The sequence below is a fragment of the Schistocerca serialis genome, chromosome 4 (assembly GCF_023864345.2).
Source record: "Schistocerca serialis cubense isolate TAMUIC-IGC-003099 chromosome 4, iqSchSeri2.2, whole genome shotgun sequence".
NCBI classification, from domain to species: domain Eukaryota; kingdom Metazoa; phylum Arthropoda; class Insecta; order Orthoptera; family Acrididae; genus Schistocerca; species Schistocerca serialis.
In genome coordinates this window covers 635,823,737-635,850,729 of record NC_064641.1, presented here as the reverse complement: position 1 = coordinate 635,850,729, position 26,993 = coordinate 635,823,737, and the positions used below count along the sequence as shown (strand labels likewise).

At 40.0% G+C, this 26,993-nt stretch overlaps 1 protein-coding gene across 1 annotated transcript in view; it reads left to right on the top strand.

The window, feature by feature from the left end:
- Positions 1 to 26,993, top strand: part of LOC126475480 (armadillo repeat-containing protein 8-like) — a 129,193-nt gene that overhangs the window by 11,077 nt on the left and 91,123 nt on the right. The window contains exons 4-8 of the mRNA XM_050103378.1: positions 1,734 to 1,924; positions 5,355 to 5,515; positions 12,881 to 13,043; positions 14,711 to 14,944; positions 17,123 to 17,302. Coding sequence (XP_049959335.1) covers positions 1,734 to 1,924; positions 5,355 to 5,515; positions 12,881 to 13,043; positions 14,711 to 14,944; positions 17,123 to 17,302 — 929 coding nt within the window. The remainder of the gene's footprint in view (positions 1 to 1,733; positions 1,925 to 5,354; positions 5,516 to 12,880; positions 13,044 to 14,710; positions 14,945 to 17,122; positions 17,303 to 26,993) is intronic.

The window sequence follows — 26,993 nt, the reverse complement described above, 5'->3', positions numbered from 1 at the left end:
AAAGTTATGTCAGAAACATTTCTGATATGAGAGGTAAGTGCATGTTCTGCCATGATCAATTGAAATTAAGGTGGATCTACCTGCCATGTCAGTCTACAACTGAAAAGACTCACTTCATCACGGTGATCAAGAAAATCAAGATTTACATTTACTGGTGCAGTTTCTCCCCCTCCCCCCTCCCTTTCCCCTCTTACCTGATCTCCACAGTAGAGCCATTTATTTTCACTTCAAATGTTACTGTGAATATTTGTATTTTTCCTTGTCCTTTTGTGAGAGAAAACATTTTTATTTTTAGATTTGCACTAAACCATTGCATTAAAGCAATTTGTGCCTACTATATTAAACAAAACACCTTAAACTTGCAGTGAGAAATGATTCTCAGCTGTAGTGTAGAGAACAGATGTGGAAATATGTGAAGTACAAACAAAATTTTGTATATATTTATTGAGTCCTTATTGATGGCTACTTCATTTACACTATTAGTTTTGCTCCCCTCCCACCTCAGGTGTTTTATGCGTAAAGGGGAGTGAAATGAAAACCTGAAATACTTTTTTAAATTGAGCAAAAGTGGAACACAAGTGTGTCATTTTTTGACGTATATTGTCTCCCTGTTGTTCAACACACATCCTCCTGCACATAGAAAGTGCATAGAATCCAGCTACTTGTACACTGCTTGTTGTGCCTCTACAGTCGTGATTCACACATACCTTACTGTCAGGCATCAATTTCTACGGGGGTAAGAACAAACTACATATCAAAAGGCTGGAGGTGAAAAATAAGTGTGGCCTGCAACACATGGATTCCCAGACTTTATACACCCAGTATTTGAGAATGAGAGTACTTGGCAACTTGCACCAAATTTTACATACAATTTGCAGTCTTTACAGAATCTTTTTCTCACTGACAATCCCTACAAAATGATAAAAGGAAAAAAGTTTGTCACTTACTACTTTTCTGCTGTTGATGCAGTAAAAATTCCGTATGAGTCACAACATTATAATTTATTACTTCTTTACTACAAACTGTATTTGTGACGTATTTTGCAGACAGTATACACATATGGCATTGCATGTAACTACAAAATTGTATCATTGTGTGATACATAGTTCAGGAGATGTGATGTCATAAACAATAAGATGCATGAAAAACTGCCACATCTTGCGTGACATTTAAATTTGTTACTTCTTTGCCACTAACTCTATTCACAATAATTTCTTTTTGCGGACAGTATTCACATATGTCACTGAATGTTCCTACAATATTACATCATCATACGACACACAGTTAAAAAAATATGATGTCATAAAATTGGAGACATGTGAAAAACAGCTACATTGTGCATGATGATTAAATTTATTACTTTGTTAATACTAACTCCATTCCATTCACAAAACATTTTACAGACAGTAACTACATATGTCACTGAATGTCTCTACTAAATTATAGCCTCATTTGACACATAGTTCAAGAGATATGATGTTATAAACATTAAGTACAAGTGCAGACACTTCGTGATATGGGTGTGGACGCATAGCTATAAATCAACACCTGGGCAATGTTGGTTTCTCTCTGTGTGTGGGAGGGGGATGAAAGAGAGAGAGAGAGAGAGAGAGATTGCTGGCATGTATGTGCATCTGGGATTTTTATCACAAAAAAAATCAAATTTTAATCAAAAATATGTTTTTTTAAAAAAAATGCTAATTGAAAATGTGTGTCTATGTGTAATTCTCCAGGTCTGGTGAGTGAAAGTACAAAGTTAGTTGAAGTGAGTCTCTGCTGCCTGCGGACAATATTCCAGTCTCCATGTGCACCGGTGGGGCTAATATGTCAAGATGAGGGTCTTCCATTACATTTGTTAAACCTTACACATCAGTCGGTTTCCAACCAAGTGTGTGTTACTACAATACTTTCCGCAGCATGCAAGGTAAATTATTCATCCCACGCCTGTGTATATTTACTCTTATAGGTAATACAGGCTGTCTTTTTCTGTGTGCAAATTGTCTTTCATTCAAGAGTAGGGAGTGGTTCATTGTAATGCCTGGTATTTTTTGGTCTATTTAAAATCAGTGATTAGTTTCTTCAGAATAAAACATAATAGAATGAGTACAATCACAAAAGATGATGAAAACCACCACAAGACTAACAAACACTTAAACTATTGCACTTCCAGAAAGTAGGTTCAATTTTCTTGACTAATGGTGAAGAAACTGATTATAGAGAACACAGAGAATTGAGATGAAAGGAGGGTGCAGGTAATTCAAAGCCCAATCAAGATAAATTTATTATTTGGGAGACTTGAAAGAACTCTGAACAGAGGATTGGGTGACTGATTTGTCGAAACCTCCTGTAGCATAGTCACTACTCTAAAATAAAACAGTATTATTGCAGCAGTAAAGCAAAGATAAATTATCTACAGATTATTAAATAATAATGGTGTTGATAACAATAATAATAATAATAAATGTGATAAATGAATATTTAAACTATAAATCAAGAATTGAGCAATCCCAGTTGCAGCTGTGCGTATTCAAAAAAAAATTTAGTGAATAGGATAATAATGGTTATGAAATGATGCTCTAAATAGCAGAATACCATTGTGACATCAAAGAAGAAAAATTTAATTGGGAGAATAAATAGTGAGAGACAAAGCAGTGTTGGATGTTGAGAAACAGGAAGCAACATGGTTTATGTTTGATAAGTTCATGTGTATTTCTCATCAGTCTGCAATCCTTACCAGGTTGGTGTAATAGGAGAGAGGGAGGGGGAGAGAGAGAGAGAGAGAGAGAGAGAGAGGGAGGGAGGGAGGGAGGGAGGGAGGGAGAGAAGAGGAGAGGAGAGATAAAAGATCCAATAAAGAGTGATTCATTTTGTGACAGGATCATTTTGTAAGTGCAAGACCATTATGGAGCTGCTCAACAAATTCCAACAGCAAAGCTACTAGTTAGGCATTGTTCTTTATGGAGAGGTTTGCTGTTCAAATTTTGAGGACAAGCATTCTAGAAGGAACTGAGGAATGAATTATTTTCCTCCAACCTACATCTTGTAGAATGATTACCACTGAGAGAGTTAGAGAACTTAGGACTTGTATTAAAGCTTATAGGCCGCTGTTCTTCCCTTGTACCTTTCGCAAATGGTATAGATAAGAGGGGGAAGTGATAGTGCTATCAGAAATAATCTCCACTTCAAACTGCAAGGTGGTGGTGGTGGTGGTGGTTGTTGGGATGTTTAAGGGGGACTAAACAGCGAATGTCATCAGTCCCCCAAAACTGCAAGGCAGCTTGCAAAGTGTAGAGTAGGTGTATGTCAGAAAAGGAATGGAGTGGACAATGAATATGTCCAGACAGTCTGAAAGAACAGAGCAGCTAAATGTGGGAAATATTGCAAGAGTATTTAGGATTATGAAAGACATATATGAAGGTACAGTGAGTGAGATATGATAAATGACAGCACAGACCAGAATGTAGAGAATGGGGGTAAGAATAGAATGTTTTTAAAAGTGTTTACTGCATATTCTAGATGGCTGGAAGAAAATGCTATACATAAGAAAACTTTGATTTCCTGTCAGATTAAAACAGTGTGCCAGACAGGACTCAAACCTGGGACCTGGGGTAAGTAAAGCTGAGAGGGACAGGTCATGAGTCATGCTCAGGTGGCTCAGTTGGTAGAGCACTTGCCCAGGGAAAGGCAAAGGTCCCAGGTTCAAATCCCCATCTACTACATAGTTTTAATCTGCTAGGAAGTTTCATATCAGTGCACACTTCACTGCAGAGTGAAAAATTCATTCTGGCAATACATAATGCTCCTACTTCTGAGTGTTGCAGGAACTCATGTTAGGCAGATCATATAAAATAAATGAGAAACCATTGGGACTCACTGCAATGTTGTGGGAAGTTTACCCTTGACCCTCTCACCTTGGGTCATTTCAGGAAATAAATTTAGTGATGAAAACGAGCATTCTGTGCCATGGGGTACTATGAATGCATAGTTTTTGTGTGCCTATTCAGGCAAAAGTAAATTTTTTTGAGGTTTATTCGGTTCATAGAAATCCACATTATACATTTTAGAGCTGATGAAATAAATGAATGCTTTCTGAGATGTTTCTCCATGGTATAAATTCCTGCAGTTAAAAAATAGGAACAGATTGCATCTGAAAGCATGACAGCAGAGTTAGTGGTGCAATCTTAATTTCTCGCTGACACAATTTTCTTATTTAGGTTTCTACATATTCTTTTCTCAATCTAGATTTTAAGACTCAAGAAAATGTTATGAGACGAGGAGAAGATGGGCGAGAATTGGAAAGAAGGTAAACAATAATGGGAGAAATAAACAAAATAGTTGCTAGAAAAGTCACTAGCATGTATCTGTTGTGAACTAGGTACACTGCTGAATCAAGTTACACTGTACGTGAAATTTTCACATCCAGAATTCTGAGGACTGGTTCTGTAGTGAAGGAGCTGCCAACAACACAGACATCATGTTGTCAGCAACATAAAGTGCTAGGGTATCGTGTGTTAATAGTGTCACTCTCTTTAAATCCGTTATTCTCAGTGGTATCTCTATGCTTATCATACCAAAACAGAAATCTGTACAGTGGATATTTATATTCAGTATATGACATGAGTTTCCTCAAAGGTTTCTGCTGTTGATGAAATATGTGGGGCTAGATTAGGTAGTATCACAAGAAAGTATATAGAACAAATTTAACAGTAGTAGTTGTCAGAAAGATATGAATCTTATGACAAGTAAATGGGGATGGGGTACACATTCAGACAAATATGATACAAGGGTGTCAGAAAGTTACTTTACGTGATGTTTGAAAAATTGTCAACAACACATTGTGTAGACTACATTTTGTGACTTGAGTATAGGAAATCATTTTTTTGGCAGAGAAGTTCAGTACTGTAGTCCAGAAAAGTATAGTATTATGTGACAAAGTGCACACATTTGTTGTATGGTTATCATCATTATTTCTTTTGCTGAACTTCCTGTCTTGTTGCATGTAGTAGTAATAGTAGTATGGTATTCTGCCTTACGGCAAGTCTTGTCATGGATTAAGCCTCTTCCACATTTGTCTGTCCATAGCCAGTCTTTTCATTTCTGAATATTTGCCTCCTTTGATATGTCCAGCATTTGATATCTTCTTTTTGCTCTTCCCCTTTTTCCCTCCACCATTCCATTGCATGTATGGAACTATATTTTTAATCAAATTATTTACTAATTTTTGAAGTCTTGTAAATGGCTAGTGATGGTAACTATTATGCTAATTGTAATCCATAGATCAATTTTTGCTTGTGTTTGTATTTTAAACTTATGTGATCTTGTGCAAAGTTAATAGCAACTTATTTGTTTTATAGACAGTGGAAAACCAAACACTACTATGTAACCAAGGAGCAATTCCTATTTTAGCATCACTGCTGTGTTCTCCACATTACAAAGTGCAGATGCCAAGCCTTAGCTGTTTGGCCAACATGTGTTTCAAAAATCAGAAAGTTTCTGCTATTGTAGCAACAGCAAGGTAATTTTTGCTACAGCTAAGGATTATTATTATTGCTCTTGTTGTTGTTGTTGTTACTATTACTACTGATTTTACTCATTGATGTTATTTTCTCAACTAGTGTAGAATACATCTCAGAATAAAATTCCACCGTAAGTCGCACATTTAGGAAATGTATTTCATTTTACCACTTTCAACACATTAATCTGTCATCTTCAGAAGCTGAACATTGTTGTAGCAGATGTCAGTATTTTCTTTGCAGAAGCATAATGCCATGACATGTCAAAAAATTCTCTTATTTTATGTGTTTGCTATAAACTCTTATTGATAATTTATAGTGAGTGAATCATGTTTATGTACACAGTCAAGAATTATGTACTGTATATAAATGTGATTGATTCACTGTAAGACTGTGATGCTTCTGTGATGAAGATACTGACCTCTGCTAAATCAATATTAAGCTTCTGAAGAGAGACAGACAGATCTGTTGAAGCCAATGAAACAAAATAAATTTCCTGGTTGTGCAACTGATGACTGTTTCATCCTGAAATAATAATAAGTATTTATATATATATACCAAATGAAAGCACTGGTATCATTCCATGTGGGAAAAATATATCTAAAAACAAAGATGATGTGACTTACCAAATGAAAGTGCTGGCAGGTCAATAGACACACAAACATACACACAAAATTCGAGCTTTCGCAACAAACGGTTGCTTCATCAGGAAAGAGGGAAGGAATCTTCACAGTGTAGGCAGGTCAGTTGGTAAATCACGTGGGTGCTTTCACCCGTGGCTCTGCCTTTGATCGTGTACACCTTCCGGGTGACAGGACTGGAGTAGGTGGTGGTGGAAGGTTGCATGGGACAGGTTTTACACTGGGGGCGGTTACAAGGGTAGGAGCCAGAGGGTAGGGAAGGTGGTTTGGGGATTTCATAGGGATGAACTAAGAGGTTACGTAGGTTAGGTGGACGGTGGAAAGACACTCTTGGTGGAGTGGGGAGGATTTCATGAAGGATGGATCTCATTTCAGGGCAGGATTTGAGGAAGTCGTATCCCTGCTGGAGAGCCACATTCAGAGTCTGATCCAGTCCCGGAAAGTATCCTGTCACAAGTGGGGCACTTTTGGGGTTCTTCTGTGGGAGGTTCTGGGTTTGAGGAGATGAGGAAGTGGCCTGGTTATTTGCTTCTGTACCAGGTCGGGAGGGTAGTTGCGGGATGCGAAAGCTGTTTTCAGGTTGTTGGTGTAATGGTTCAGGGATTCCGGATTGGAGCAGATTCGTTTGCCACGAAGACCTAGGCTGTAGGGAAGGGACCGTTTGATGTGGAATGGGTGACAGCTGTCATAATGGAGGTACTGTTGCTTGGTGGGTTTGATGTGGACGGACGTGTGAAGCTGGCCATTGGACAGGTGGAGGTCAACGTCAAGGAAAGTGGCATGGGATTTGGAGTAGGACCAGGTGAATCTGATGGAACCAAAGGAGTTGAGGTTGGAGAGGAAATTCTGGAGTTGTTCTTCACTGTGAGTCCAGATCATGAAGATGTCATCAATAAATCTGTACCAAACTTTGGGTTGGCAGGCCTGGGTAACCAAGAAGGCTTCCTCTAAGCGACCCTCGAATAGGTTGGCGTGCGAGGGGGCCATCCTGGTACCCATGGCTGTTCCCTTTAATTGTTGGTGTGTCTGGCCTTCGAAAGTGAAGAAGTTGTGGGTCTTGATGAAGCTGGCTAAGGTAATGAGGAAAGAGGTTTTAGGTAGGGTGGCAGGTGATCGGCGTGAAAGGAAGTGCTCCATCGCAGCGAGGCCCTGGACGTGCGGAATATTTGTGTATAAGGAAGTGGCATCAATGGTTACAAGGATGGTTTCCGGGGGTAACAGACTGGGTAAGGATTTCAGGCGTTCGAGAATGTGGTTGGTGTCTTTGATGAAGGATGGGAGACTGCATGTAATGGGTTGAAGGTGTTGATCTACGTAGGCAGAGATACGTTCTGTGGGGGCTTGGTAACCAGCTACTATGGGACGGCCGAGATGATTGGGTTCGTGAATTGTAGGAAGAAGGTAGAATGTAAGGGTGCGGGGTGTCGGTGGGGTCAGGAGGTTGATGGAGTCAGGTGAAAGGTTTTGTAGGGGGCCTAAGGTTGTGAGGATTCCTTGAAGCTCCGCCTGGGCATCAGGAATGGGATTACCTTGGCAAACTTCGTATGTAGTGTTTTCTGAAAGCTGACGCAGTCCCTCAGCCACATACTCCCGACGATCAAGTACCACGGTCATGGAACCCTTGTCCGCCAGAAGAATGACGATGGAACGGTCAGCCTTCAGATCACAGATAGCCTGGGCTTCAGCAGTGGTGATGTTGGGAGCAGGATTAAGGTTTTTTAAGAAGGACTGAGAGGCAAGGCTGGAAGTCAGAAATTCCTGGAAGGTTTGCAGAGGGTGATTTTGAGGAAGAGGAGGTGGGTCGGGTCCCGCTGTGACGGAGGACGGAACTGTTCCAGGCAGGGTTCAATTTGGATAGTGTCTTGGGGAGTTGGATCATTAGGAGTAGGATTAGGATCATTTTACTTCGTGGCAAAGTGATATTTCCAGCAGAGAGTACGGGTGTAGGACAGTAAATCTTTGACAAGGGCTGTTTGGTTGAATCTGGGAGTGGGGCTGATGGTGAGGCCTTTGGATAGGACAGAGGTTTTGGAATGGGGTGAGAGGTTTGGAGGAAAGGTTAACTACTGAATTAGGGTGTTGTGGTTCCAGATTGTGTTGATTGGAATTTTGAGGTTTTGGGGGGAGTGGAGCTGGAAGTGGGAGATTGAGTAGATGGGAGAGACTGGGTCTGTGTGCAGTGAGAGGAGGTTGAGGTTTGCTGGAAAGGTTGTGAAGGGTGAGAGAGTTGTCTTTCCGGAGGTGGGAAAGGTTGTGAAGGGTGAGTGAGTTGCCTTTCCCTCTCCAATCTCCCAATATATATATACAGTGTGAGTCACCTAACATTACCGCTGGATATATTTCGTAAACCACATCAAATACTGACGAATCGATTCCACAGACCGAACGTGAGGAGAAGGGCTAGTGTAATTGGTTAATACAAACCATAAAAAAATGCACGGAAGTATGTTTTTTAACACAAACCTACGTTTTTTTAAATGGATCCCCGTTAGTTTTGTTAGCACATCTGAACATATAAACAAATACGTAATCAGTGCCGTTTATTGCATTGTAAAATGTTAATTACATCCGGAGATATTGTAACCTAAAGTTGACGCTTGAGTACCACTCCTCCGCTGTTCGATCGTGTGTATCGGAGAGCACCGAATTACGTAGAGATCCAAAGGGAATGGTGATGGACCTTAGGTACAGGAGAGACTGGAACAGCACATTACATCCACATGTTAACACCTTTTTATTGGTCTTTTTCACTGACGCACATGTACATTACCATGAGGGGTGAGGTACGCGTACACACGTGGTTTCCGTTTTCAATTACGGAGTGGAATTGAGTGTGTCCCGATATGTCAGGCCAATAGATGTTCAATGTGGTGGCCATCATTTGCTGCACACAATTGCAATCTCTGGCGTAATGAATGTCGTACACGCCGCAGTACATCTGGTGTAATGTCGCCGCAGGCTGCCACAATACGTTGTTTCATATCCTCTGGGGTTGTAGGCACATCACGGTACACATTCTCCTTTAACGTACCCCACAGAAAGAAGTCTAGAGGTGTAAGATCAGGAGAACAGGCTGGCCAATTTATGCGTCCTCCACGTCCTATTAAACACACGTCAAACATGTACCTCACCCCTCATGGTAATGTACAAGTGCGTCAGTGAAAAAGACCAATAAAAAGGTGTTAGCATGTGGACGTAATGTGCTGTTTCAGTCTCTTCTGTACCTAAGGTCCATCACTGTTCCCTTTGGATCCCTACGTAATTCGGTGCTCTCCGATACACACGATCGAACAGCGGAGGAGTGGTACTCAAGCGTCAACTTTAGGTTACAATATCTCCGGATGTAATTAACATTTTACAATGCAACAAAGGTCACTGATTACGTATTTGTTTATATGTTCAGATGTGCTAACAAAACTAAGGGGGTTCCATTTAAAAAAACGTAGGTTTGTGTTAAAAAACATACTTCCGTGCAATTTTTTATGGTTTGTATTAACCAATTACACTAGCTCCTATCCTCACGTTCGGTCTGTGGAATCGATTCGTCAGTATTTGATGTGGTTTACGAAATATATCCAGCAGTAACGTTAGGTGACTCACCCTGTATAATTGGTGCTTCTTTCCCAGTGCATGTTCTGTGATTTTCCTTGTGGTCAATGGCACAAATGTCGATCTATGAACATTTCATTTATGTAACGTTTGCGACTCCTGTACTCCTTATTTTTGCCAATATTATCTGCAAACACTATGCTAAACGTAATTGTATTTAACACCAACTCTCCACCATCCCCACCCCTTTACCTCCTGGATCCCAACTCATCACTGTTGATGTCGCCTCCCTATATACCAACTTCGCTCATGCCCATGGTTTCACTGCTGTTGAACACCACTTTTCCCGACGTCCTTCAGACTCCGAACCCACTACTTCATTCCTCATACACATAACTCATTTTATCCTGACCCACAACTACTTCTCATTTGAAGGTAAGGTATATAGACAAATCTGTGGCACAGCCATGGGCACCTGCATGGCATCCTCCTATGCCAACCTTTCTATGCCCCATCTAGAGCAGACCTTCCTAGCCTCCAAAAACACCAAACTCCTTGTCTGTTTCAGATTCATTGATGCTATCTTCATGATCTGGATTCAGGGTCAAGACACACTATCTTTGTTCCTACACAATCTCAACACCTTCTCTCCCATCCACTTCACGTGGTCCTCCTGATGACTCCATCCACACCTCTGTCCACATTAAACCCACCAACCACCAACAGTACCAGATTTTGACAGCTGTCATCCCTTTCACACTAAAAAATCCCTCCCGTATAGCCTGGCTATCCAGGGACGGCGTATCTGCAGTCGCAAAAACTCTCTTGCTCAGTATGCTGAGGGTCTCACCGATGCCTTCACTAACAGGCACTATCCCCCAGATCTAGTCCACAAACAGATCTCGCGTGCCATTTCTCCTCACACCCCAATCATCCCACCACGCTCAAGAGCCAGCCACAAAGGAGTGTCTCATTCATTACCCAGTACTACCCTTGACTGGAACAACTGAACCATATCCTTCACCATGGCTTAGATTACCTATCACTGTGTCTTTAAATGAGGGACTTTCTACCTGAGATACTTCCCACCCCTCCTCAAGTGGTGTTCTGTTGCCCACCCAGCCTCCACAACATCCTAGTCCATCCCTATGCCACTCCAAATTTCAACCCTTTGCCACAAGAATCATACCCCTGTGGAAGACCCAGGTACAAAACTTGTCCAATCCACCCACCCAGCACTTCCTATTCCAGTCCTGTCACAGGTTTATCATACCCCATCAGCACTCGGGCCACCTGTGAAAGCAGCCATGTCATTTACCAGCTCTGCTGCAATCATTGCACAGCTTTTTATGTTGATGTGACTACCAACCAGCTGTCCATCAGGCTGAATGGCCACTGCCAAACTGTGCCCAAGAGCAAAGTAGATCACCATGTGGCACAGCATGCAGCTGAACATCACACACTTTATTTAAATGGCTGCTTCATTACTCAGGTGAACTGGATCCTTCCCTCCACCACCAGCTTTTCTGAACTGTGCAGATGGGAGTTACCCTTAAAACACATTCTCTGTGCCTGTAATTATCCTGGCCTCAACTTATGGTATCATACTGTCCCCACACACTCACACTCCTCTCAACAGTTTCCACCCCCTCTATCCTGTCATTCCATCTCCTACTCTGTGTATTTGCAGCCCTCTACCAGTGCATCTGCTCGTCTTTACCCATTCTTCTTCTTCCTTCTCTCTCTCTCTCTCTCTCTCTCTCTCTCTCTCTCTCTCTCTCTCTCTCTCAAGTGTCACAGCCATCTTGAAGACATGCTGTGACGGCGCTACTCACGGGAACAGGTTGAACTAATTTTGAAAACAAGTGGGAAGGATGTATCTACACACTGTAAAACTTTCACACATGCAGAATGAAAACTGTATTTTTACAAAAATAGTGTGCATTTCTTTTGGAGTGACCCTCGTACATTACTGTGAATGGTTCAGCTGTTAGTAGCCATTTTTTTTAATGTTCATACTCCCTTTATAATCATTTGTGGCCCATTTTGATAATTGTTAGTGAGGTGGCAGGTCTTCATCTGAGTGTATCGTAATTTCAGCATCAAGAGACAGTTTAGTTTCTGACAGTGATAAAATGAATATGCAAGTTGTAGTACATTATGACAGATTTTTGAAGTGGTGACCCTTAACATAATGGAATTTAGTAGTATGAGGGTACCCTTTGGGGCCACACCACTTCTGGGCACGCCACTGGTGTCTGCCCTTATAGGTGTATGTGGGTTATTCAGCACCATGTATGTTGGCAGTGGGTGTACCAGCAGTGGAGTTGTACGGTGTTGATGTCCTAGGCATCAATTTGTCAAATGTGGTTGAAGAAGTACAATGGGTGTTTGAGTAGGCGCCGGAACACCTACTCCATGTTCAGTATTCACTAGTATCTAATGTTGTATTGAAGCTTCTGTGTGGATGTGCTTATCCTTAAACGTATATGTAAATAATTCTCTTAATGATGGTAATGGGCATACTCTGTTTGCAGAAAAGTGCTGTGGAAGTAGTATGCTAATATACTTGGCAGAAATTTAGTGAATAAAGTGAGATAAATCCTGCCAACATGAGTGTAATGGCTTCTGTAGTTATTGCCTAAGAATGTTTGGTAACATGGACTTCACTGTGTCTAGGTCAGGCCAACTGAGACCTTTGCGATTTCACTTTCAGTCTAGATTCTTTGGCAGTACTACCTCCACAAGGTCCCACTCAGCTGCTGCTTGATTTTGTTACAGATGGCTAGTGGCTAAAGGTGTTACATTTTGGGTATTTGTCTCCTTCAATGGGCTAATGTTTGATGGTTAGTTTCTGATGCAGCACATGTGGCTGTTAGTGAGTCACTCCTGGCTTGATTACCAGCAGTCTGATTGACTGCTTGCAGACAAAAAGACTACTTTTGACTATGACTTGTTTAGCTACAGAGTATTGCTTAGGACAATCTTCAGCCAATAGAATATGACAAAAGAGAAGAAAAGAACATTATGAATTTTGATCTACAGTTTTTGTCTGCATGTTTTTGTTTTAGCAGCTTTACATGTAATTGAAGGTAAGATATTTGTGATGTGTGAATGACATTGTGGATTATCAGCTTTTGTCTTATGCATTTGTGTTTTTTGATCTTATTTCAATAGTTATGGTGGCAAATCAGTGCCAGACATCTTGGTGTCATTAATGGCAAGAGACAAGCCGAGTGAGATGCAAATGGCAGCTGCTAGATGTATAACATATATGCACAGAGCTGGTGCAATTAGTGCAGAAGACCCCAAGATACTATACAAAACACTTCCATGTTTGGTAAGACAACACTTAGCTATGTTTATTATTATTTGTGTTGTGTCCCATATCTTCTATTGTAATAAAAAATGTTTCATTATTACACATGTTTGTACATTACACTGACATAGATTTGTGTTTGTGATGCAGAAACAGGGCCTATCTTGATTTGCTCATTGTTTCAGGCATTATTTTTTTTCACCATCGTGGCACAGCATAAGACATGTCACCTGCGTTTAGGAAGTAATTCGCTCTTAGGACAAAGGAAAATGATGCACAATGAAGGAGTTATCCAAATGGAATGGAAATCAATAAATGTGACAAACAAATGATTACAATTTCAGAAAATAGGATGATATATTCAAGAGAAAGAGTTTCACTAATGGAGCAAATCAATAATGTGTTGACCCATCTCTGTCACTTATGTGAACAGTTATTCAGCTTGGCATTGATTGCTAGAGTTGTTGGATGTTCTCCTGGGGGATATCGTGCCAAATTCTGTGCAATTCGTGACATAGATTGCCAAAATCCAAAGTGGACCAGCACGTTATTGACTTGCTCAATTTGTGAAGGTCTTTGTCTTGAATAAATGAACCAGTTTTTCTGAAATTTTAATCATTTGTTTGTCTGTACATGTACATCGCATCTACCAATTTGCGTCCCATTTGGATAATGTTGTCATTGCATGTTTTCTTCTTCTTCTTCTTCTTCTTCTTCTTCTTCTCCTCCTCCTCTCTCTCTCTCTCTCTCTCTCTCTCTCTCTCTCTCTCTCTCCCCCCCCTCTCCCCCTCCCTCCCTCCCTCCTCCTCTCCCCCTTCTATCTCCCTTCCTTCCCCTCCCCCTCCTCCATCCCTCCCCCTCCTCCATCCCTCCCCCTCCTCCATCCCTCCCCTCCTCCATCCCACCCCCTCCTCCATCCCTCTCCTCCTCCACCATCCCTCTCCCCCTCCACCATCCCTCTTCCCTTGGACAATGGGCAGACAAGTAGGAACAAAAGTTTAGCTGGCAAAGGAGGGAGAGAGAGAGAGTTTGTGTTCGTATGTATGCTTGAGACAACCACTAACCAGATTAAGTAGCTTGTTACACTTCCTAGTCTTGAAATCAAAGAATCCAGTCAGCAATCAAGATCTTGACTGATGATGAGATAATGCTCCCCAGTCTGTAGCCTGTAAACAAGAATATGAATCTAGGCACTTTTTTATGGTGTGAGATTAGAAAGTGTCCCAAACAGACATTGAAACATATCATTATTTTCACGATGATTTATATTGTTGGTGTTTTATGCGAGTCCTTTCATGCTTTTTTCCAGTTCATTTTAATTTTTGTTTCTTTATCTTCCCGCAATTGGTTATGAAAGTCATTGAAATGTATTTCTGTTTCTGCTAGCTCTCATTCCAAATGATTTTTAGTTCTACCACCATCAAACTACTATTTTCGTGCACTAACCTTGCTGCAGTCTGGTATTTAGTCTTGTAATCTTTGTTTTATATCTTTGCCATCTTATTTTTCTTTCTTAAGAGTTTTCTGTAGCACCAAAGAATAGACAGATTTATTCAAGAGGGAAAAAAATCAGTGAATCATATTTATTACTTTCTTATGGCCATTGAAGATACCTCCATTGTCTGTATAAAAAATAAATGTGTTTTAATTCTGAAAATAGAGGTGTTATGACTTGCATTCTGTCCTAGGTGAGGTTGTGTAAGAAAGATCGTCCAAACACAGAACGTGTGCTGGCAGCTGAGACATTGGCATACTTAACAGAGGTGGACACAGAATTACAGAGATTGGCCTCAATCTCAAATCATCTTGTTTCAACACTGGCTGAGTTGTTACGCTATGAGCCAGACACTAATGGCCTCAGCCCATCACGCACTGAACAAGAGATGCGTGTAGCTCAGGACATGAAACATGCAGCATTCAGGGTACGTTTAGAAAGGTTTTGTATTTGAAATTCAGCAAGTTTAATTGTTTTTCATCAGTAGCACAACTGAAAATAGATATGTATGCCACTATTGTAGATGCAGAATTCCAATCAATTTATTTCTCTCAAATGTGTTACAGTATATAAAACTGTACATATAATCCATTTATTTACTCATTTAATCTCTAAACCTGTGATTAACATACAGTCTAAGAACACAGTTTTATGAATTTATGGCAAATGAACAGAGAATAATGGGAATATGTTACTACAGCACAATGTCACCAGTGAATAGAAGCGAAACACTTTAAGTCTCTGTATGTCCATTTTTTTAGCGATGGTCACGGGACTCGGCTGTTCGATTGATGATGTCAAATTAAATTCCTATCAGCCATCAATTTTCAAACTTATTTTATTATACAACCAGTTTCGGCACTTTATTGTGCCATCTCAAGGCCCCTGACCAATGTGTAGGAATAATCTACCTTGCTTGTGATCGAAGCAGGAGCCAGCAATATTGGTATTATAGATATCTACTTGCTACAGTGACCAGTTCAGACATCACCCGCTGACAGTCCATTAAGTTGGGTGATAACAGCACTGGAGGTGTGGACCACTGTAGAACAGTTGTTGCAGTCTGTGGAACAGTTTTAGAGTTTTAGAGTGATATATGTCAGGTAACCGTGACTCCGAGTGTTGAGATACTTAGTGCCATGCAAACTCTGATTTTGCTCTGCCTTGTTCTAATGTATATGAAGCCTGTCTGCAACTTTACATGTCTTCTTTGTGGTAAGTAGCAATCTATGTGTATCTTTCCCTACATTGTTAAATTCCCAAAAGAATGCACTTTCACGATATCTGTTTCTGACGTGTCAACTGTGCAATCCAAGTATATGCAGTGATGTCATTGAAAGTGTATTGATTTATATTCGGTTAATTGTAATATCCATTGTTAGTTTATCAGAAAACTCACATTGAAACAAAGTAAAGACAGTTCTGTTAAATAAGCAGAACAAAGTTTGGTATCTGACTCCTATGCCTCACATAGTGAAGAAGAGTAACTTTTATGAGACCACTTTACAGCTTCATTTATTTTTATGCATTGCTGTCTTACCACAAGGCACAGTCACCCATTAAACATTAATTACTTTGCTGCAAGAGTGCAATGATTATGTGTGAAAGTCACAAATGTACTGACTGTGTGCTAAAAGTAGATATCACTAGGTGTGCTAAAAATAGATATTACTAGCTATTACAACTGTGGAAAACCTTGGCTGAATGTCTTAGATTTCCTTCTGTTGTAAAGAAAAACTGTAATATGGGTTCTGTGATGTAAAAAAATTAAGGAAAAAAACACCTGCCCACCCACCTGCTTATGGTGCCACTACTACAGCTGTGAGATGACAGCCTTTGTACTCTTAGAATGTATTCAGCAGTGAAACATTAGTGGCAAATGAAAGTTGTGGTCAAAATTTGGACCTGACTGTAGGCTTTTGTATGTTCAATCTTACTTATTGCACTAATGGACTCAGAGTCTGATTGTTGGCAGTGTTTAGAAAGACACAATGAATTCAGTTCTCTTACTGTGTTTACTTCCATGTCCACACCTGGACTGATTGCCACTCAGTGATATTTTTTCTTTTGCTTACTGCCAGCATTTATTGTAACTCCTGTTGGAGTGCATCACCATATTTTGTAGTAACAAATTATTTGAAATCTCTTGAAGTTTTATTTCTTCTTTATAATAGTGTGTTCGGCCTTGGTGTCATGCGGGCTGTTTGTGACTGTGCAATTGTACTGTGACTAATTTTGATATTCTGCCATTGTCAGTTTTGTTGTTACTACATTTTGACAACACAAACCATCTGATTCATTGAAACCAACCAATAAAATAAAACCAATATCCTTCCTTCTATAATTTCATATCAAATGAACATATATAGCTTTTACTATGTAGTAATTACAGAGATCAACATTCAGTAGTATATCGACAAGGAGTATTAGCACACTGAAAGTGGTATTCATCACCTTAACTATGATCATCTGCAGTAATGACAAAAATGAAGGATTCAGTTCATTACTTTGTGCAGCAAAACACAAAGAAAATTTAAACATAGACTGAATTTGACTGTGAAAGGAGTTCACAACAGTAATATCATTTTACTAACTGATTTTTCAGGCATTTGCTTCACTGGGAGCAAATGATGAGGATATACGAAAGAAAATTATTGATACAGACAATCTTATGGACCACATAGTGAGTGGACTTCAAGATCCATGCCCAAAAGTACGACTGGCAGCTGTCAGGTGTCTGCATTCCTTGTCACGCTCTGTACAGCAGCTGCGAACAACATTCCAGGTATTTTATTGTATTTTGATTTCCTGTCTTTTCTCATGTTGCTACCATGGCAATTTTGCCCAGCGGTCAGTTGAATGCCATAGTATTATGGCAACATTGTCACTTAATGAAAATGAATAGACTGAGGATGAACACTTTTTGCAATAGTATTTTAGTTTGTGTGACGCTGTGTAATTTTATACATCCAACATTTGTAATACAGGAATATTTGAAGAAAGGCTTGAGTCATTTGTACTCATCATCAATTTTGACAATATCTTGTGGATTTCATGTATGTATTTTCGCATTTGATACAGTCTTGTTATGGGTGAACATTTTTGCCTGGTTGCTTTTGCATTAAAGCATTAGCAGGGAAATCACAGACTGCCTTCCAGTGTGGAAACTAAGGACAGCATTTGCTGTTCATCAGCACTTTCAGGCCTAGCATCTGCACATTCAGTCAGTAATAAGAGTTATGCATCCGGACTTAAATTTTCATGCCTAAAAATGATTTTTTTTTTTTTGGCAAAGTTGTGCAGTGATGATTATGTAAACTAAAGGGCTTGTGCACAGGCTATGCTGGAAGTGTGATTTATTAGATTTGTCTGCTTTAATTGATAACAAGTATACTTCCAGATTATTCTGAACTCCGCCAGTACCTTCAAACTGTTTGCTGAAAATACTGGGTGTTGTGGTGATTAATCCAGTTTTAAGAACAAATGAAATTTTTGGAATGCACTAGGCAATAATTCTGACAAACTATAACAAAGACAAAATGATACTGTGGTATGACGTCAATTTGTTAGGATCATTGGTCTGTTCTTTCCCAAGAGAAGGATCATGCAGTGACAATGAACAAAGATCGCTGTATTGGGATTTTTAGCCACTAATACACTGCAAACTATCATGTGTGATTCCAACTAGAGAGCAGAATTAAACATACAACTAGGTTTCAGTTAAAATTATGAACCACCAGTTTCTGAACATGTTACGTCCCATTGTGACAACATCTGTATTCTGCTACTCCACATGACCGGGTTGGTAATACATGTGTTTCCATGTATCCTGCTGCTCCACTTGTCAAGGGTGGTAATATATGTGTTTTCTATAAATACTTCCACAGCAAATAATCTCGGACATCATTTGCTGTAAAGATATTTAAAGAAATGGTGTATGTTACCAAACCCCAAGTCCTACCCATTGAAGAAACTGAAGGAGAAAATTCATTGCATGGTTAATGTGATACATCAAATACAGACAAATTTATTACATGGAATACTTCTGTGAGTATGTTTGCATAACAATGAATAGTTCATCCATTTATCTTAAAAAATAAATAAAGCTGGATTTCAAAACACTCTCTCTCTCTCTCTCATTACATCTAATACTTCCGTGAGTATGGTGAAGTTCTTGGGCTTCCAGCCAGGTGGCGGTATCTACAAACTGTTTGAAGACACCACCACCCAGCTGGAAGCCCAAGAACTCTTCACCAGCTGTATACGCCAGGAAAGCATATGTTCACATTCCATGAGTGTTTGCATAGCAATTTATTTTGCAGTTTTGCTGGCTTGCAAAACTCTCCCTCTCCTTTGTGTGTGTGTGTGTGTGTGTGTGTGTGTGTGTGTGTGGTGTGGGAGGGGGGGGGGGGCGTGCACGCTTATACATGCATGCACATGTGTGTGTATGTGCACTTATTGCAAATAGGGCTGACCTTAACTGGCAATTCATTTCTATATGCCTGTCTGCTCAATGACTTATCTGTTGGGTTAGGACTGATATGTTCTTATATAGATGATCATTATCCAGCCTATATTTTCTGTTGCTCTATTTCCATAAATGTCCTCTATAATATACACTGATCAGGTAGAACATTGTCACTACTGAATTAGTATCATGTATCGCCCAGTACAGCACAAAAAACTGTAACAATAATGGCATCAGTTCTACAAGTTCTCTCTATGGCCAATTGCAGTTATACTTGCTGTCCAATTAATACATTTGCTGTATGATTACTAGCAGGTGGGTTACAGGATTGCAGCTATCTAGTAAGCTGTGTGTGTTTTATAGAGCTGATATTCATCAAATTTGTGGTCTAAAACATCAAGTGGTGCTCAATTGCCAAGCTCCTCTAACCAGAGAAGCATTATTCTGGCCTTGTTGGATAGCCAGTGTCCCCAATGAAAAAAATATGAAAGTGATCATCAATAATACTGACACAATTTCAGTTATGATGACGCCTTCTGGAACAATCACATATCCAAGGAAAGCCCATTTGTAATACTTCCACAACATACACCACCATCTTGTGCATTTTCTGTTATATTTATGTCAAGGTACAATTAATCTACATGTCCATTTTGAATGGTCTTGAGACCAAGTACTAGTCCATCCCCCCAAGAGTCAATATTGGTGAAATTAATTTCAAAACTGTGTGGTGACCTCACCACAGTGCGTTTTCATGTGATGGTCTCCAGGCTGTGTCCATCCACTAGATAGTATTTGTGGCCACTAGTTGACACTTTTCAAAGTGTATTTGTTTGGGGGAAAACATGTAGCCACTGCTGTGTTGGTACTATTTGTTTTGAAAGAAAACATGTGAATGGAAAAGACTGAGGACAATATGCTGACTATGAATTTAAATCAGATATATGTTTGTATGACATGAAACTACTATAGTCTGATTAAAATTAGTTAATGAGTGACAACAGAGTGTGAGTTCAATTGCAGTGTGTAAGTTACAGAACACTGACAGCAGTCAATTTAACTATCACTGGCTGCAGTGGAAACATATGTGACAATTTCCAAATAATGAGTAGTTTTAATCAATGAGTATACATGAAAGTATAAGCAGGTAACATTATTGTGGAGAATATTTGATTATAATTCAGAATTTTATCTGACAGTTTCAGAGTACTTCTTAAGACAAGGCTCTTAAACTCAGATATGGTGTCAAACATTGCACTAGCAGTATGTGGCTACTACAAATTTGTATTGTTGCAGAATAATGCCACATTTTTGGCTAGTAATATGGCTGATTATGAAAAAGGCACAAGCTGAAAAATGGTACCTGGTCTTTAGGATGATGAAGTAAACACATGAAGTCCATTACAAGAGGAAAAAGAAATAATGAAATAAGACACACTCTGGATCAGTTTCTTTATGATTGATTTGGATCTGATGAATACCTCATTTTCAGATCTAAAGAGGAAGGAAGGGTGGTGGGGGTGGGTGAAGAAAATGGTGGATAGCCAAAGCTATAATTTATAGTTTATGTATATAAAGGTTAGGGTCTGGATTCTGTGTGGTAGTGGGAGGGAGTTTTGGAGGGTGGGATCCCTGCTGTGGAAACACCTTTTCAACACCAACTCTACCAATCAGACTCAACCAAAGACCAATGTTGAACCCTGCCTGTTTCAGTCCACTCCTCTATCTAACCATGATCCAGCCCCACTGCCCCCAAATCACCCGTTAACTTTCCGGAATGTCCTAACCTCGAACCTTGCCTTGCCATCATTCCCCAAATCCCTCAACATACAAACTAACCTTACATCCACAGAAAGAACCACAGTCCACTATCTAAAAACTGAGGATGACCTTATGATCCTACCTGTAGACAAAGGCTCCACCACCTTGCAGGACTCCTCCAGCTGTCAGATACACCCACCTACAAACTTTGGCACAGTGACCCCATTCCAGTCTCTCCTCAAATCCTTGTGCCCATCCCAGAACCTCTCCCCGGAGTCCATCTCTCTGCTCACCCCTACCACTCTTGTGCACTCCTACCTTCCACATGCTCCCTAAAGTCCATAAACACAACCATTCAGGATGACCCCATTGTGACCGATTACTGTGCCCCACACAGTGCTGTGCTCATCACTATTGATGCCACCTTCCTTTACACTAATATCCCTAATGGCCATGGCCTTACTGCTGTTGAACACTACCTTTCCCAGTAGCCCAATGAATTGCAAACCAACAACCTCTTTCCTAGTCGCCAAGACCAACTGTATCCTCACCCACAATTACTTCTCCTTTGAAGGCACTACCTACAAACAAATTCAGGGTACAGCTATGGGCACCCACATGGCACCATCCTATCCCAACCTATTTATGGACCATCAGAGGAATCCTTCCTAAATACCCAGAATCCTAAACCCCTCACCTGGTTCAGCATCATTGATGACATCTTTTCGATCTAGATCAAGGGTGAGGACACACTATCCACAGTCCTCCAGAACCACGACAGCTTCTGCCCCATTTGCTTCACCTGGTCCTACTCAACCCAACAAACCGCCTTCCTAGATGTTGACCTCCACCTCAAAGATGGCTACATCAGGACGTCTGTCCATACAAACCTACTAACCACCCAAACATGCAATACCTCCACTTCGATAGCTGCCACTTTTTCCATACTAAGAAGTCCCTTCCATACAACCTAGCCATCTGTGGTAGTCGCATCTGCAGTGGCAAGCGATCCCTGTTGAAATATACTAATGTCTTCACAGACTGTAATTCTCCTCCCAACCTTGTACAAAAACAAATGTCCTGTGCCTTATCTTTCCAGTCTCCCGCGACCTCCCAAAGTCTCACTGTCTGGCCACAGAGGAGCATTCCCCTCATAACTCATTACCACTCAAGACTGGAGCAACTGAATTAAATACTTCTGCAGGGTTTTGACTACCTCTCGTCATGCCGTAAAATGAGAAATGTCCTGCCCACTATCCTTCCCACCCCTCCCACAGTGGTATTCTGCAGTCCACCGAACCTACACAATATCCTTGTCCATCCCTACACAACACCTGCTCCCAAACCCTTGCCTCATGGCTCACATCCCTGTAGTACCAAAATTGTAGTACCATCCAAGGTTATTAAAATGAAGGTTGGGCCTCAAGAGACACGGACTGCGATTGACTGGCGTAGTGACATCACTACAGGAGCAAAGCAAGGCAGCCGCTGGCACAGCAAGCGGCTCTTTATGTACAAACAACCACTCATGACTGCAACAAGTTCTCGTAAAATTATTTAAAATAGTTGATTTCCCTGTTTAGATGTTAGCAACGGATTAAGAGTGCCACTGTCAGGATTTTCACTTTTGTAGTGCTATCGCCTTTTGCATATTCAGCTTCATAGCAAGGAAACACATGCAAATGAAAAGTCTTGTTTTAATGAATAGCTTGATGATTTTTTGTTGAAAAATCAGCGTATTTGGCTTGGACAGCAGTGTTGATTGTTTTCCTTGAATTTATTTCCTTCAAAATACTTTCTAAGCCATTAAATTAATTAAAAATAGGCTCAAACTGTGACGCTTTATGTAGCGTCATGAGATAGGACCTCAGGCCAGCGAAAATGTTCCACATATGTAGCAGAAGGGCTTAAAATATCACTAGGTAGTGTTTGTAGTATGTCATATTTTTTGTACAGTACGCAATGTAACCAGCCACATATCAGAATCCTTCTGCAGAATAATCAGGTCCCTCTTTGACAGCTGAGTCTTCTGGTGCAGATTCAAGATGAAAGTTAATATCTTGCAATTGTTTTGCACCATCTACCATTTCCTATGCTTCGTCTCGACGCGCGAAATTCCTTCGAATAAATATGCCATCAAAGAAGCATCACTGTCATCTGCCTCTACTGAAGTTTCATTTGGTGGAGGAATATTAAGAGTACTTTGACCCAAAGTAGCAGGCATAATTTATGCTTCACTTCAGTTGGAGAAGGGTTCAAGTGAAATGACCGAGTCCTCTTATATGTGAGAAAAAATTTTCCAGTGGGGCTTGGTTCAATCGTGCAATTAAAATATATTTCATCTCCAGTGGCTGGAGGTCTGAAAACAGTCCAAATAAGAGTGAACAGTTGTCATGATGTCTTTCTGGAATGAGAGCAAATGATTAGTACTGCCTGCATGCATTTTTTCGTGTACAGTTCCCTTAATATTCTTTCCTGAACATCCATATGCATCCCATAACCACAGGATAACATATTCTTCTCGTTCAATTTTCAGGCATTCAGAATGTGAAATGTGTCATTTGCAAGCTGAAAAAACTTTGTTGCTTCCTCTTCTTTGGGCATCAGGTATCTTATGGCTTTAAATGTTTCATACTAAAAAAAAAAAGTTGCGTAGGTAAACAAATGTTTTGATGTTCTCTGCCCTTGACAGTGCGGTGAATTTGTGATGGGTTAGGAGAAAACTTCATTTCACTCCTATCTAATGCAAGCAGTCTTTCTACAACACATATATTAACAATTTTTGCCATCTGTAAGTCTTATTCTATCATCCAGAAAGCCATTCCTCATTAATTTAAATAAATGTGGAACATCTGAAAATGCCCAGATTAATTTATTTTCATACTACAGATTTGGAAAATAGGAATTTGTCTCTGTCACATTAAGATCTTTCCACACACATCTATTTTTTGTACCAAGGTCACACACAAGCATGACAACGTTATATAGTCAACATCGTGTGTGGATCAGGTGATAATGTTTAACCGATCAGTCATTAGCTATGTGTCAAGTTCGTAGCAGACTGGTTGCTTCCATCCTGGAAACGAACCATGTAGCATGACAAATAACACGTTAGGGGGGGGGGGGGGGGCTCTATAATACAATAATAATAATAATAATAATAATAATCATAGAATCATATGGAACACTGCTGTCTGTGTTTATTTCGTCGAATGAAAGCACACAAACATGTTCAACTTTTGACAATACAGATGACTGGGCTTTCATCAGCTGCAACATATCAGTATGCACACGAGGAAAACATCTGAAAGGGCCTGTCATCCATCTTTACATTGTTGATAGTCCTGGAAGTGGGAAACATACCTGATTTTTTTTAAAAAAAACAAATAACGCTTCCTAGATACAGCATGAAGAGTAACTGCTTTGCAAAAGTCTTCTCTTTGTCACTTTGCTTATTCCTTTCCATTCAGCAAGCAGTTTATCTGTGTTCCTGAAAACTGTTTGTTTAATATTTCAGTCACCTTCTCCTGCGCTTGCATCATTTGATGGTTTTGCTAGTGTTTTATTTTCTCAACACAAGCATTCACTTTAAGTTTCAGGCACTGCTCACTATACCTCACTGTTGCACACAAAGCTGTCAGTCTGTTGTTCCTATATTCTAATTGTTATATGCATTAACGAAGTTCCTGGATTTGTTTATTGTCACTCATCTGTAGCTGTTGTTTGGCCCCCTTTTTTTTGGGCGGCACATTAACCATGTACTGAAGTGCACTTTGCATTGTCTCTCTTGCCTCCTACATGTCTGCCCTATATGGAGAAACTACATTATCTAAATTTGCATTACCACTTACACTGGGGGACACTTCCTGGTGTGTAATGGTATTGCATCTGGATTAAGTTCTTTCCTAGGTAAGAAGTTCTGCACACAAGTCACGGATGTCATCATCAGGCATGAAATGTCTGATGTCATAACATTTAAGATATCTTTTTGATGGCTCTTCATAATCCAGATGTTTTGCAATTGAATGTCTTTTGAGGATGAATGATGGTTACATCCAAGCCTTTTGTCTTTTTGCTGTTTTGTTAAGCACAGCCAGGTATTTTAAAACAAAACTTTCAGCAAACACTGCATAGCACCACAAACAAAAGCAAACAACACAACTCTGTAACGCATGTCGATACAGAATGGAGCTGCGCATTTCCATGTGCTCCTATGACGATGACAAGCATGGAACAACAAAATGTTCAGTGATCTGCACATCCCATTTGAGCTCTCCCTGGTACCACTAATAGGCACATGTATAAGTAAAAAGTAGGTATTACCCAGCGTTTGGAACTAGTAATTTCTTCATCAGGGATAGGGGTGGTGGTGTACATTGGGGAAGGTCAAGTCTCTTAGACTCCAGGATGAGAGAGACAGTTCACCTCTTGAAGGGACATAATAGCCGTGTGTGTGTGTGTGTGTGTGTGTGTGTTTTCCAATGTATCAATAGCACTCACATCATCTTCAGTTATGATAATTAACGCCAAAATTCTACAAAAGATCATGTGAAACAAATTTTAAAAAACTACATTATAACATTTGAAGATGAGTTCATGTCACAGCATCTATACTTCACAACCTAGACAAGAACCAAAGGAATATTTCATATATGTTATCTTTTAGGCATCTTTTCTGCAATGAAAATTTTACTATTTGCAACAATCAATATGTGTATTAAATTTATCTGTGTTATACAAGCAGACAGCCCAGGAGCAATAAATTTCAAAGCACTGAAGTAGGAGTTTTAGTTGTTTATGGTCAGAATCTTCTGTGGTAGTATCTGTGTTTTCTCAGTGTTTAAGTTGCATCCCATGGGGGATGCAACTTGTGCTTTCAAAGATAGGCGCCACATTCTTCATCATGAAATACTACATGTCTGTGCCTTTTGCATAATTTGACAGGTAATTATTTGTTGTTTCAAAGCCTTCTAACCTAAAAGTTACTGTTACAGTGTATCACAAAGAATAAAGTGTCTGCTAATAATGTCCACTTATTGATTATTTTCATTTCTTTAATAATAATGTCTGTTTCAACCAATACCCAATAATTCCCATCCAGTTCGTAGCTTGGCAGCTATCACACTATTACCTGCCTATACAGATGTGACTACTGATGGTCATTTATGTGGTATGGGCATAACAAGACTTGTGAGAAACACTTTTTAAGGCTGTTATGACTGTATGGTTTTAGCTTGGAGGTGGTGAATACAGGGATTGAGTAAAAATATGGAAACACCTTGAGAAATGAAATGCATGCTGGAACATAAATGCAGATGCTAGCCAATCCTGCAGGTTGTGCTGTTGTATTTGACCACAAATGACATGTTTGTAAAGTGCTTAATATGTTGCGAGTGTCAGACATGGTCAGAATAGTGTTCTTTGTAGTTGTGAATGCATTACTTCAGAGCTAAGTGAATTCAAATGTGGATGACTTGTTGATGCTCGTGTGTGGATGCTTCTGTAACCAACGTATGGAAGTAATTTGTATAGAAGATTTATACCACATACAGGGAAAAGCAGGAAAACATCATCCACTAAGTCAAATGTAGACAGAAGCATGTGTTGAGCAATAGTGACAGGCAGCCATTGAAGAAGATTGTGATGAAAAAGAATTGGACGACAGCTATGAAAGTCATTGCAGAACTGGATGTTACACTCATGAACTCTCTCAGTGCCAAAAAAATAAAGGGCATTGTGTAAAGGCAGAATTGGACGGCAGACTGAAATTATAAAACCATTCATCCATGATGCAGATGCGCATGAAAATGTGGCATGGAAGCCATGAAACCTGGACTGTGAGACAATGCAAGAAATTAATTTGATTGGCTGTGTCTCGTTTCACACTGCTCCAACTTCTGGCCAAGTTTACATCCTAAGACTGAAACATGGCAGGGGTTCAGTGATGATTTCAGCAACCATATGATGGTATTCCATAGGCACCATGGTTGCCCTGCAAGGTTTCATTACTTCCTAGGATTATTCCACCATTTTGGCTGATCAGGTCCATCTCATAGTACAGTGTTTTATTCTCCAGTGGTGATGCTGTGTTCAAAGATGACAGTGCCCCTGTTAACACAGCTTCCATTGTCCAGAACTGGTTTTGTGAGCACAGGGCTGAATTGTCGCATTGACCTGGCCACCACAGCCATCAGATCTCAATATTATCGAGCCTTTGTAGTCTACTTTGGAGAGAAGGGTGTGTGAT